Source organism: Papaver somniferum, chromosome 8 (assembly GCF_003573695.1).
Source record: "Papaver somniferum cultivar HN1 chromosome 8, ASM357369v1, whole genome shotgun sequence".
NCBI lineage: Eukaryota > Viridiplantae > Streptophyta > Magnoliopsida > Ranunculales > Papaveraceae > Papaver > Papaver somniferum.
Genome location: NC_039365.1, coordinates 93,648,756 through 93,661,462, shown reverse-complemented (window position 1 = coordinate 93,661,462; position 12,707 = coordinate 93,648,756). Strand labels below are relative to the sequence as shown.

The following is a 12,707-nucleotide window of genomic DNA, read 5'->3' as shown; positions in this document are numbered from 1 at the left end:
ACCAGTAGTAGGAAGTCATGCATTCGAACTACCAGGAGTATAAATAGATGTGTTTGGCCGCCATGGTAATAGCAGTTCAGTAAAACCAATCAAAAAATGAGGAAGAAAAAGTCGAAGAAAAAAAAACATCAGCATGGGAGTTGATATTATCAAGATTTTATCGCCAATTCAAAATTTTCCAATTGATGATCGGTATTAATTCATGAAATTTATTTACAACAAAACTATTGAAATTTCGTTTAACAAAAATCGATCGCTTTTATTCCAATCAATTTTCACATAATCATAAATAAAGGATACATTTTAAAAAATTAGAGAAATCAAAGATTTTGTTCAATGATGATTTTCATCTCTAAAAGTAAATCTAGATCTACAAAGAGAGAAGAAGACCAAGATACCAATTCTACCGGTAAATATTTTTTTGATTAGTTTTGGTTGTGATGTAGGTAACTAGAATTTGAGAGATGAAAAAAAGGGTTTATGAAAGCCACAAAGATCAGTTGAGAAAGATGAAATCAAACGAAAATTAATACTTATCACCAAAATCTTTGGAGTCAGATTTGGTCAAAGGGAGTAGTTTATGTGTGCAATAGAGGGCGACATTCAATGCAGAGGTTGAGAGGTGAAATTCAAAGTCGCCTAATGGAGGTTATAGGAACTACCGCGTAGTTGCTATTCCGTGCAGTTGAACCATGCCAAACACCAAAACACTGAATGCAGCCCTTGACCACATCGTTGACCACACTACCTCCCTCTGTTACGCCCATGCCAAACGGACAAATGGGCCTAACTACGAACATGATATCCAGCATTCCCACATGTTAAGTTGTTAACCCAAGTGAGATGTAATGGCCTATATCTCGTGCAATAAACAAGGGGAAAAAATACCACGCAATCACCTAAACAAACAAACTTGAAACACCGACAGTTAATTAACGCCCTTTTCTCTCCCGTCAAAAACAAAAAACACCAAACTAGAGAGAGAAACACTCGTCCATCATCGGACACTAAAATAAACCTACTTTCAGTTTTGCTGCTCATTCATTTCTTGTTTATCACTAAACGAAACCTCTTTCAAACAACAGCAGTTGACAAAAAACTGACCATAGAGAGTTAGAATCCATGGCTGCTGCTACTACTACTGCAACTGTTGTTGAAGCTTCTCCAGAAGAAGATTATACTTCACTTAATGATCTTAAAATAGAAATAGATAAAGAAAAGGATACATTTTCTCTTTGCATTTGGATTTATCTCCTAAAATCTACTTCTTCTTCTGCTGTAATTATTCGCCAGGTATATGTCTCTCTCTCTCGCTCTCTCTGTATGTACCCTATTTTTGTTAATGTGATCTCATTTTGTAGTGACAAATTCCCAAATGCTGGCTTGATTTTGGATATCTTAGTCTTTGTTTTTCGAAGGGGATTTTTCTGTTGGAAGATTGTGGAAATGTGAAGTTCATATACTTTATTTGTTACCCTCTAATTTATTCTTAAGGAAATTACATAGTAGTTAATCGTCAGTTTGTGTAGTTGACTGATCAATTTGGGTAAATTTGATGCTTAAGGTCTCTATCACATGTCATGTATGTGTGGAATTAATTCTGCTTGAACTTTTATGTAATCAAATTTGAAGAAGATATATGTTTACATCGCCCTTTGTTTTTTCTTCTGGGTATTAGATTCATTCTGGTGTTGAGGGCGATGCTCCTTTCCTTGTGTTGAACAAGGATAAGAAATTAGCACTGTTGCCATTGTTGTTCCTACACAAAGAGGCTACCCAATCAGGAGAGTCCTTTCTGTGGTCTGAAGTTCCATCCGTCTCGACCGAGTTTGAGTTTCCATTGGAAAAATGGGTCCACGTTGGATGTGAGGTTTGTTTCCTATCACACTGTAATTTCCATGGGTAAATGAGAAATGATTGAAGAAAATTGCGCCAACACTTACTGGAATGCGGAATCCCTTGTGTAACTTATTGTCTCATACTATACATCATTACATACGATAAGTTTAGGTTTGGCAGACTTTGGTCTCGTGGTGTCTTTTCTCAGGTAGAAGAGCTGTGGGCAATTCTTTTTGGAGAATATACTGTCCTTCTTTACCATATTACTTTCTTAAAAGCTTTTCATCAATTTCTTCCATCAGGTATCAACTAATGCGGCGCGTCTTCATGTTGATGGAGCATGGGTTGGAGAAAACTCATCGACTTCCTTCTCTAAGGATGATGATTCTGGAGTGGATAAGTTGAAGAGACTAACTTTGGCTGGTTCTAATGGAGATAATCAGAAAGTGCAGGGTTATGTTCATTATCCTCAGATATTGCCTCCAACATCCTCTATTAATGGTCACTTTGTTGAGGTGTGTTAGAATATTGCTCAATTTATCATACAGTTTCCATTTTATGCAAAAAAAATTTTCTGATTGATTGGTAGACTAACCAACAAAATTTCTGTTTGCTGGCAGAATCCTCCAGTAGTATTATCTATCGATTATTCAAGCACATATGAGATTGAAGAAGGGGAAGATGGTGTTTGGAGCATTATTGGTGGCAAGGTTCGGGGAGATCCATTTTTATATAGATAAATCCATTTGTTAGGCTTCCATCGCTATTCCTTTTACTTCTGAAACTTTATCGAATATTTCGTATTTGGACTTGGACAAAATATATTCCTCAATCCTGGATGTAACACAGGACATAGTAAAAAGAAAAATTACTTTCTTATCTTTTAATAATCATTCAGTTAAATGCAGGCCTCCTGTCGCAGAAATTTTTCCTTGGACGTCGTTCTGTTAGATGCCTTCAGTCATCCCGTGAACAAGGAAATGGAGGTGAAACTCTGGATTGTTTTGCAAATCATTAATACTATTTCTAATAATTCCAGATTATCTTAAAGTGAACCACGGACTTTTCTTTTTGTTTTTCAGGTTGTGGCTTCTCTTCAATACGCTGACAATGGATTGCCTGTTGAGAAACCAAATGATGCAGAGGCTCCCCTTTTGACAAGCTATGACGGAATTGAATTTGCTTCTTCTGCAAGACCAAGCAAACTAATACATGGCCGGGCCACCTTTAAGCTCAAAATATCTCAGGTACTATTATAGAAAATCTTGCAAATTTTTATGGCAAATTATAAATAAGTTTCATTCTTCTTCTTTCTGGGCGCTTTTTGATAAGCTAATGATCACTTTTCCCCTTTTCTTATAGCTATCATCAAAATGTGACAATAGGCTGTTCCGTCTTCATTTTGGCTCGGCAAGATCTGGGAAATATCCTTTCCTCGAGGCATTTTCTCATCCAGTTCGATGTATCTCAAGAAGCCGTAATAACCGTATGACCTCTGTAGCATCGGCAAAGGCAACCGCTGGACCTCAACCGATGGTATTAGATGATGAATCCCCAGAAACTCAACACAATAATGGAGATAGTCATCCAAGTACCCTAGGTTTGATAGTCGGTCCAAATCCGAAGCGTGTCAAAGTTGGAGGTGAAATGCAATCTGTCAGGAACCAGGCTGGCCCTAATGCAGACCATTCTCAAAGCAATAAGCAGGTAAACCACTGCCTTTTCTCCTCCGTTTTTTCTTGTTAAGAAATAAGAACGGCTGAAGTATGTACCACTGTCCCAACGATATGCAAACTAATCTGTAGTGTATCATATACACTTCTGTCTTTATTGTTCCCACCACTAATATTTTCTAGCTTGGTATCTAAAGAACCAAAAGGTGCCACTAAAAAACTTGATACATCTTTTTAGAGTTCGAATTTTTTTGACCTATGTGGCATGGGTGTCAAGAAGATATGCCGATGTGATGGTGAGGGTTCGGGAACTGATTGGTTAAGTACCGAACAGTAATATAGTAGCCAGCGGGGTTTTCTGAACCCACATCTTAACTGGGGTGGTGAGAAGTGCACTCACATTCTAATAAACTTAATGGTTCACCAAAAATGCAGGGTGACAATGCTTTTGAGGCAACTGAAGAGGGGAAATCTGAAAATCTCGACGAAAGTGATAACACTTTGTCTGACACTGAAAGTGTGCAAGCAAGAAAACTGAATTCCGTGTTGACAAGTAGTTATAATACAATCTCAGATTTTACCATTTTTAAATACTGCCTTGGAGGAATTAATGACCGCTTACTACTGCTGAAGGAAATTGTATCCTCTGCTACTAATCAAGAAATTATGAACTTCGCTCAACAGATTACTATTTACACTGGGTGTTCCCACCACCGGTAATTTCTATAAGCTTTTATCTATTTTATCCTTCCTTTTCCTTATCAGTTGTTATTTCCAAATACCAGCCATCTAAAACAAAGTGAGGCATAGCTGGTGGATCAATCAAGTTCTATGAGAATCTTAATTGAAACCATGAAGTAGATGTCAAGTACATATTCCTGTATATCATGTCTACTGGTTTCACCATCATCTTGTCATAATATTAAACATTTGCATGCTTGCATTTCGGCTGACAGGTACCCAATATCAATTGCGAAGGCATTGGTGCAGGAAGGAAATGACACCTGGTTCTCGATTTCGAAGGGCAGCCGTCAAGTCCTGTGGAAAGAGGCAATCTTTGAGATTGAACAGAAATTCATGAAGATCTCTCGTGGCACTACTAGGTCTTTGACAGCACAGGTTATTCACCAATCACTCATAGTTGCATCTCTTCCCTATTTATTAACACTAAAATCTCTGAGTAGGGATCTGTCTTTTAGTCTTCAAAACCATGTTCAAACTGAAATATTTAGTGATTTTAGCGTGTAACAAGTAGAAAAACTAACATGAACAATTCTTATTACTTTATCTATGTTTATGGTGTAACTCAGCAGAATCAGAATGGACTTTCTTAGAATTTTTGCCCAGAACTTCTTTTAGTTACCTTTTCTCTGTTCATTTAGGACCTTGAGCTTCTAAGAAGAATTGCTGGATGCGGAGACAATATGACTCAAGAAAACTTTGACAAGATGTGGCATTGGTTATATCCTGTGGCTTTTACTTTATCGAGAGATTGGATAAATGCAACATGGGTGTGTATCTCGCCGAAATGGATAGAAGGATTGATCACAAAGGAAGAAGCAGAGGCTTCACTGAGAGGTCCTAGGGGATGCCAAGAACCTGGCACATTTATTCTGAGATTTCCTACTTCAAGAAGCTGGCCTCACCCTGATGCTGGTAGTTTAATTGTTACTTATGTTGGTGCTGATTACGCTCTCCACCATAGATTACTTGCTCTTGAAAATAGGTATGTCTTTCAAATCGTTTGCTCATCTTTTTTCTTTTTCTTTGTTGCATTATTGCAAGTAATCACTACAAATAGGTGTAAGTGTGAAAGCTGAAAGGAGATTAGAATCCTTCTATGTGTGTAAGGTCATAGGAACCAAAGTATATACTATTTGCACATTCTAAATAAAGTCCTCGACCTCTAGTTATTGAAGTGTCATTCTAGCAGTTAAAAAATCAGGGTTCAAGCGGTGGCATTTATGAGCATCATGAATTAGGTTTACAGCAAGGCAAAAGATTTCATTAGCAAGTATTTTTTTCTTTCTTATCTTAGCATATGTTATGTGGTTAACATTATAGTTAAACATGCTAACCAATACTTTCTCACTTGCTGTAAACAGGGAATTAGATCAGAAACCACTACAAGTTCTGTTATTGGCAGAACCCCAGCTTACATCATTGGGAAGGTAATACACCATTGTTTTTCTGAAATCTAAACTGCAAAACTTGGAAAATTGCATTTAAGCCCGTGAACGTCAATTACACAATTTTGGCCCGGCTTGTTTCCTAACCTTGGTCCTATTAAAATGCAGGGTGGCAAGAGATATCACTATGTTTGCTTGAGAAGATGGCTAGAAATTCCTCATTGCTGGACAACTAAGATGATTAATTCCTGTGATTTTTCTGCTGGTTGTTCGCCTCATTTTTCCTTCTTTCTGTGACCTGTGTTTGTATATTATTAATTGCGGTGTTTGTATCAGTGAGTTCTAAGAGTAGAGTAGTACGCGAAAAAATGGCACTGAATTCTGAGAGGAATCACAAACTATGCTCCTGTGTACATAAAAAAATGAAAAATCTAGCCATATTGAAATGTTTACAGTCTGAGATGAGTTGTTGTCTAATCACTTGTGGTACTTCCTCAATCGTGTCTCTGACTGACAATCGACAGTACCTGACCAGCCTCATCAAAATAATCTTAGGATTTTCATGTAGGGAAACCCGCAAGGATGAAAAGCTCCCACTTTTTTCTTTTAACGGCACTTGGCTCTTTTTTCTTTAAGAGGGGTGTGCACAAAAATGGACTCACTCCTCAAATTTTAATTTGAAGTCACCTGCTTGCCTGAATTGTTCATTCACACTTTCAGTTACTTACACCAATTATATTGAACAAATAAACTTTTATGAACAACTCCATATAAATGATTGTTTTCAGACTGATGATATGCCAATCGTACACACCCCATAAACCAAGGTCACTGGCCCTAGTGTTTGCTTCAGAAGCCATGCTCTCTCCTTGGTGCGTTAGTAATTCTGCAAAATAACAAAAGAGCCGGTATAAATATATCTAATTACGTACATTTTTTTTCCTTCAAGACGAGAAGTAGAGCACTCCTGACTTGGAGTAACGATGGTAATAGATCTGACGAATTCAATGTGATGTCAGTGTAGATAAACATACCTTTCAATAACACATGTTATCGTTCATCGAGGCAGATCCCAGGAGGGTATGTACTGGTAGATTTTTTGTAGAAGTGATATATGACTCGTCTTACAGTAATCAGTATAGGAAAACTACAATAATTGATCTTCAAGCACAAGAAGTAAACCTTATCTTTCTTAAACTACAATAATTGATCTTCAAGCACAAGATGTAAAATTTATCTTTCTTCATCAGTGGTCACCTTAACAAAGTCCTCCTGGTTTGCACCCTAAATGCTTTTACAGTTGGGCAGCTACATATCCCTCTTCATTGTTTTTCCCATTACTGTTCTTGCTATCCGAATCCTCTTCGACCAAACTTAATGCCAGTTCTTTTGCATCCAAAGGAAGCTGATCCACCGATATAGCATTTCGTTTAAGATTCCAAACAAGCATTGAGATTTGATCTTGTGGGGAAATAAGGCCATGTTCTTTCAGGCAGTTCCTTTGCTCCTCCAGAGTCTTAGGATCCTCGAGCCTAATATATTCCATTAAAACCTTTTCATGATCCGGCCTCCAACCACGTGGGAAAGGTTTGTGATCAGTGTCAGGTACAAGAGACATACGAGTATACTGAAGCCCATCAACGGAATCTACAAGGCCCATTCTTAGCAGATTGTGATATTCAGGAGACACTCCCTTTTTCTCTTTCAGTGGACGACTAAGAGTTCTCGACGCAATCTTGTAAACCTTTGCTCGGGAACGGAGCTTATATTTTGCAGCATAGAGCTTCGCCAATGAACCCCTAATAATATAAGAACAGAAATTCACAATCTTCTTACGGTTGTCTGCATATCTATACCACTCCACCATTGTGGATAAGAACTTGTTCATCTGTGCATTTGTGTGTGCTTGAGTAGCATGAAACATCCTGAAACAAGGCTGCGGGTCAGGGTCTCGATCTCCCTTAAGAAAGTCCAACTTCCTGAACGTCTTCATGCATTGCTTCATACTGGCAGTAACTGATAGGAGAGTACCCACACCTTTCTCACTGATGATCTTTCCACCAGCTGCCGTAACCCGAAGAGTCGGGTACACAACTCGTCGGGACAAAACATGATCAAGAAACATGATACCTTTTGTTATGTGTTCAATAGGTAAGCTTTCATGGTCAAGCTTTAAGAGATACTTCTGATCACAGAACTCAATTAACTGTTTCCTCAGTGTTGCTGCATCTGCTCTAGGTCCTCGAACCCCGATCAGAATATGGCCCCCATAACGAACGTAATCCATCTTTCTAGTCTTATCTTTTCCATTTGTTAGGACAAATTCCGGCCACGAAGTATTCCCCTGTTCTTCTCCTCCCTCTGGAGAGTTCCATATAGCTTTACTTGTTACGGGACGATAAAAGTCTTTGAGTTTACCCTCCATCCAGTGGTCCAATTCATCAAAAAAAATGTTGGCTAAAAGGGGACTAAGAATTCCGCAATGTCCCCAAGAGGGAAGCTTCTCAGCTTCCTCAGGAGCAAACCGGAAGAATGTTTGCAACCAATAAGGGTCGGGCTTTGGTTCGTCATCTGCTAGTTCTTTCTTCTTTTGATTCTTCCTCTTCATTTTCTTTTTCTCCCCTGCATCAACACGACTAGTGATCACCGGTGTCACAAGAGCGGCCTTTATCAAATCAATCACTTTCTTATCTCTAACATCTCTCAATAAAGCATCAATCACCATACTTGCCTTCATCCCATCTAAAATAGTGCTCAAATCTCCTTTTATATACCACAAATAACCTGCAAAATTCCTCCTAATAACCCTCAAAACAGTGTGAGGAGTCCTCCCAGGCCTAAATGCATATGACTTCTGTGAGAAACGGGCTTCATAAATAGGTTCCAGAATCATGTAAAGAACTTCCTGAACAATTCGATCTTGGAACGCAGCCGGCTGTGTAGTAGTCAATATAGCTTTAATTTTCCTCTTAGAAAGTGATCCCAGATCAGTTTTATCCTTTGGAGACCGAATAAAAAAATCTAACCGAGCACCCCATTTAAACCTGGAATCTAAAACAGCATTCCTGAGTGCTAATAAGTCATCATAAGCTGATTTCTGAATCGCACTTCTAGGCATAAAAGTACCCATTTCATCAGCACATACTTTCTGATAAGCTAAAACCCACAATTCAAATCGCCTTAAATACTCTTGAACACTGGTTACAGTTCTATCAGGTTCTCTAAAATTCTCAATCCACATGGTTGAACAGACAGCAACGCCGTCTTCCTTCATTAAGGTGGACGGGTCATCCAGGTCAGGTAGCCGTCTCTGCATCGACATAGTGGAGAGAAATCTAATACAACTACCGCCATTCTGTACAGGGTCTCCTAAATTTAGAAGTTTTGGCAAGATTGGTTTAGTAATTTTGGTTGAACTGAAATAAATTCTGCTACCGAAGACAACAAGATGTTTCTGCATCGAGTGAATGAGGTCTTCTACAAATAATCATGGCATTTTTATCAAAAATCTAAATGAATACCCTAAAATAGTAAAAATCATTTTATTTTGATGAAGTAACAAACGAGATTAGAGTTCTTACAGTTTCAACCCCTGAATTACATCCAGCAATGCCACTGAACTGATACCAAGTGTGAATCCATATCAACCCAGCTTAAATAATCAATACCCAAAACCTGACTGTTTTCTCACTATAATACTCTGTTGTAGGGTTTTCGGTTCCCCACTCTCTCCCTCTCCTTAAACCCCAATACTAGCAATACGGCTTGTGGGCGTCAATAAAACCCGTTTTAAATCCGTATTACCAGGAGAGCCTTAGATAAGGCCGATGAGAGCAGTTCCTATGGACTCAACAAATTTGAAGTTTGTTTATTTTGCTCCCATTATGAACTCAACAAACTTGAAAAATGGATGTACAAGCCAACAAATTTGTTGGTTTGTTGAGTGAGATAAAACATGTAGCGCGCTTGTGGGAAGACCGGGAGTTGGAAGGAAAATCGCGGGCGTTGGAAGAAAAAACGCTGGCGTGTATTCCTCCTTCGCCCAGTACAATTTCAGATTCCCAACAATTACTTTACTACTTTTTTATTCTCTTTATCCTTTTTTATCTCACTTTATCCTATTTTATCTCACGAAATATATTATTTTATATTTTATCTTTATCCTACAAAACATTTTATATTAAAAAGAAATATGAGTGGGACCCTGAAAAACCAAATCTGTTCATTTTGTTCTAGTTTTCCATAGTGGAAATCACAGTTTGTTCATCCACGTGGCTCAACAAAAAAAAAAAATTGTTCATTGCCATAAGAATTGCCCTAAGGGGTTGTGGATGGTAAAGTTATGTTGTAAAAAGTGAAAAGTGAAAACTACTATAATACGTATCAATGGAACCTTTATTCCTAGGCGGTAGTGTTTTTCTCTTGGATCTACTCCAGAAACTCGACATTACATTTCATGATGATGTAAGGAAAATCAACGAAAATCAGCTGGCATTTCGATGTTTTCAGCTTTATTATTTTCTGAGATTTGTACGTATTTTTTCCATTTATTATTTAATGTGTGTGTGCGAATTTTTATTTTTCTTTATGGGTTGATACGGCGGTCAGTTAGTGGCCTCTAAATACTATTTACAATTACAAAGTCCAGGGTTTGAACCCCTACCTCCTCTAAGGAAGGAGGGACCATAAGAACCATCATATCACTTGATGGTTCTCGAGACCTGATAATTTCATGGATTCTTTTGTACAACCAATACCGAGTTCGATTTAAAGCCATTTCTTTCTGAACTAAGTCAGCTAAGCCGGCTAGGAAATTAATGAATAGGTAATAGCGATCACCTAGATCTTTTCAGGGAATTAGAAGTTGCTAAAAGGCAGTTAGATAACCTAATCGGTCAGAATAAGCGCAAATATTTTAGGAGATTCGAGAGAAATTTTAATTATCCGAATAATGAATCTAATAGCACTGTACGTTCGAGACTTTATGAATTAATATTTTTGTAGCCATTAAAATTCATTAGTTAAGTGAGATTATTCATTTATAGCTTTTAATAGAGTAATTAACTACTTGAGTTACAATTAAAAAACTAACCCCTTTTCTTTCGAGTCCCTATATAAAATGGCCGAGTATGACATTTTCCATCCTGGTGATTGTAGTTAATTGTATAGGGCAGTTATCCTAGTTAAGGAATGACATGTAAACCCCTCTTATGATCTGGCTCGACCTAGTCAAAATCGTACTAAGAGACTCAGTTACTACCTAGTTAAACCATGACCAGTTCATCTTCTAATTCTCTAAATTGAATCCAAAAATCCTAATAAACTAAATACATATACTAATTCATATCGAAATTAAATAGTTTTATTAATTAAATCCGAAACGGAATCCCCGAAATTCAATAAACGATTAGCATGAAGAACATTACAATATTTGTTGATTGTGTCAAATCAATTAACAACATCAGACCAAAAAACTCAAATTTTATCATTCGTTAAATCAATGGAAAAAATCTCAAACCTTTGACCGATTCGTACTTCCCCTGTTTCTCAAGAACCAAAAAATCTCCTAATTAACATTTCATCTTTCATACATTCTAAATGGAAATACAACTTGTGCCCCCATCCCACATTTATTTTTGAACTACTTAAATATAGATATGATGTTAGCCAGTTCTTTGATAGAATCGCAGATGTCACTGTAGTACCATGGTAAAGTTATTAGTGGTAAAATTATTAGGTGATGATAACGACCTGAGTTCAAAACTCATAAGCGTCGGGACGGGGGGGGGGGTTTTCTTTCCTTATTTGCCTAGCTACCTGGCCGTGTAAGTAGCAGGCCTCTTTGAAAAGGAGAGGGTACCAAGTACACCACCACCTTTTTCGTTCGTACCTATAAGACAAAACTTAATATAATTTCAAGTAGACCAACTTAATGATCCTTGAAAAATATGTGTATATGTGGTTTATCTTTCTTTTACAATCAGTAGTTTAGGTCAAAGATCTGTGAACCTGATTGTGTACAAGAACTCTTGGACGATCTCAAAAATCAATATCCAAGATCAAACTAGTATATATCGGAATAGTACACGCACCGAATTCCAATCAGAACAAGTCTTGTAATCTATATTTCAAGATACAAATTCACAAGAACAAGTCTTGTAGGTTCTGTACAGTTTTAGTAAAAAACTGTGCACGTTGTTTCTCAAATCACTTGCTTTTACTTTAATTATATTGACACAAATATAATGTGTAAGTAAAAATTAAAGGAAGACATGGAGAAATTTCCTTAACAAAGAAGATTGCGCCTGCAGAAAAACCCTGAGACCTCGTCTAGATTTGAAAACCAAAATGAAGCCGCTACACTGGAATGTAGTTGAGACCGAATCCACCCTCTAAGAGATTCATTTACAGTCACGCTCCTTATGTCTCTTGAACCTCGCGATGCTTTATACAATTGATTCCCTTATCTGGTTAGCTGACTCTTTTACATACTAAGAGTTAGTTCAACCTAAGTGAAGACTTTTTGATATTTTGCTTTCACAAAACATCGATTTGATTTCCCTTTAGAGGTGAATCAAGGTTTTAGAAATCTTGTGTTTGTTTTAAATAATTACCAGGTAAAAGTAAGTAGGAATTGTTCAGAATGGGACTGGCCAATTTCATATTCTCCCTTATGATTGTGTCATTTCATATTTCCCAACTAAGTAACTCTATACCGAGAGGGGTTAAAAAAGAAATTCTGGTGACCCATAAGTCCTTTTGATGCCCTGGACAACAAATAGTATATCGTTTATATAACGATACTTATATAAGCGAACAATTTCTCGAAATACCTCTAAATGATTCCATATTCCCGCAGACCTTGATCTCGGATTCCCTCTTGAAACAAACAGGGTTAGTTAGTCTCTCATTTTACTATTCTTCAGAAGACCTCTCAACAATTCCTGATTTTCGCAGACTTCATCTCGGATTTCCTCTATCAGCAAACATGGTTAGTTAGTCTCTGAATATACTATTCTTCACATATCCTACCGATCTCTTCAAATTTCTTATATTATTTCTGTTT

At 37.4% G+C, this 12,707-nt stretch overlaps 2 protein-coding genes across 2 annotated transcripts; one reads left to right on the top strand and one right to left on the bottom strand.

The window, feature by feature from the left end:
- The first annotated feature begins 963 nt into the window (after window positions 1-963).
- LOC113302100 (SH2 domain-containing protein B-like) lies at window positions 964-6,118 on the top strand. Its single transcript, XM_026550946.1, has 12 exons — window positions 964-1,293; window positions 1,679-1,870; window positions 2,142-2,354; window positions 2,460-2,549; window positions 2,748-2,825; window positions 2,922-3,086; window positions 3,202-3,546; window positions 3,948-4,228; window positions 4,469-4,631; window positions 4,895-5,238; window positions 5,618-5,683; window positions 5,810-6,118. Exons 1-12 carry the CDS (start codon window positions 1,123-1,125, stop codon window positions 5,838-5,840), a joined length of 2,139 nt encoding a protein of 712 aa, XP_026406731.1. The 5' UTR covers window positions 964-1,122; the 3' UTR covers window positions 5,841-6,118.
- Window positions 6,119-6,765: 647 nt separating this feature from the next.
- Window positions 6,766-9,482, bottom strand: LOC113302099 (nuclear intron maturase 2, mitochondrial-like). Its single transcript, XM_026550945.1, has 2 exons — window positions 9,223-9,482; window positions 6,766-9,118 (listed from the first exon to the last, which is right to left on the bottom strand). The coding sequence occupies exon 2, from the start codon at window positions 9,099-9,101 to the stop codon at window positions 6,936-6,938; it is 2,166 nt and encodes a 721-aa protein (XP_026406730.1). The 5' UTR covers window positions 9,102-9,118; window positions 9,223-9,482; the 3' UTR covers window positions 6,766-6,935.
- Between the last annotated feature and the right edge of the window lie 3,225 nt (window positions 9,483-12,707).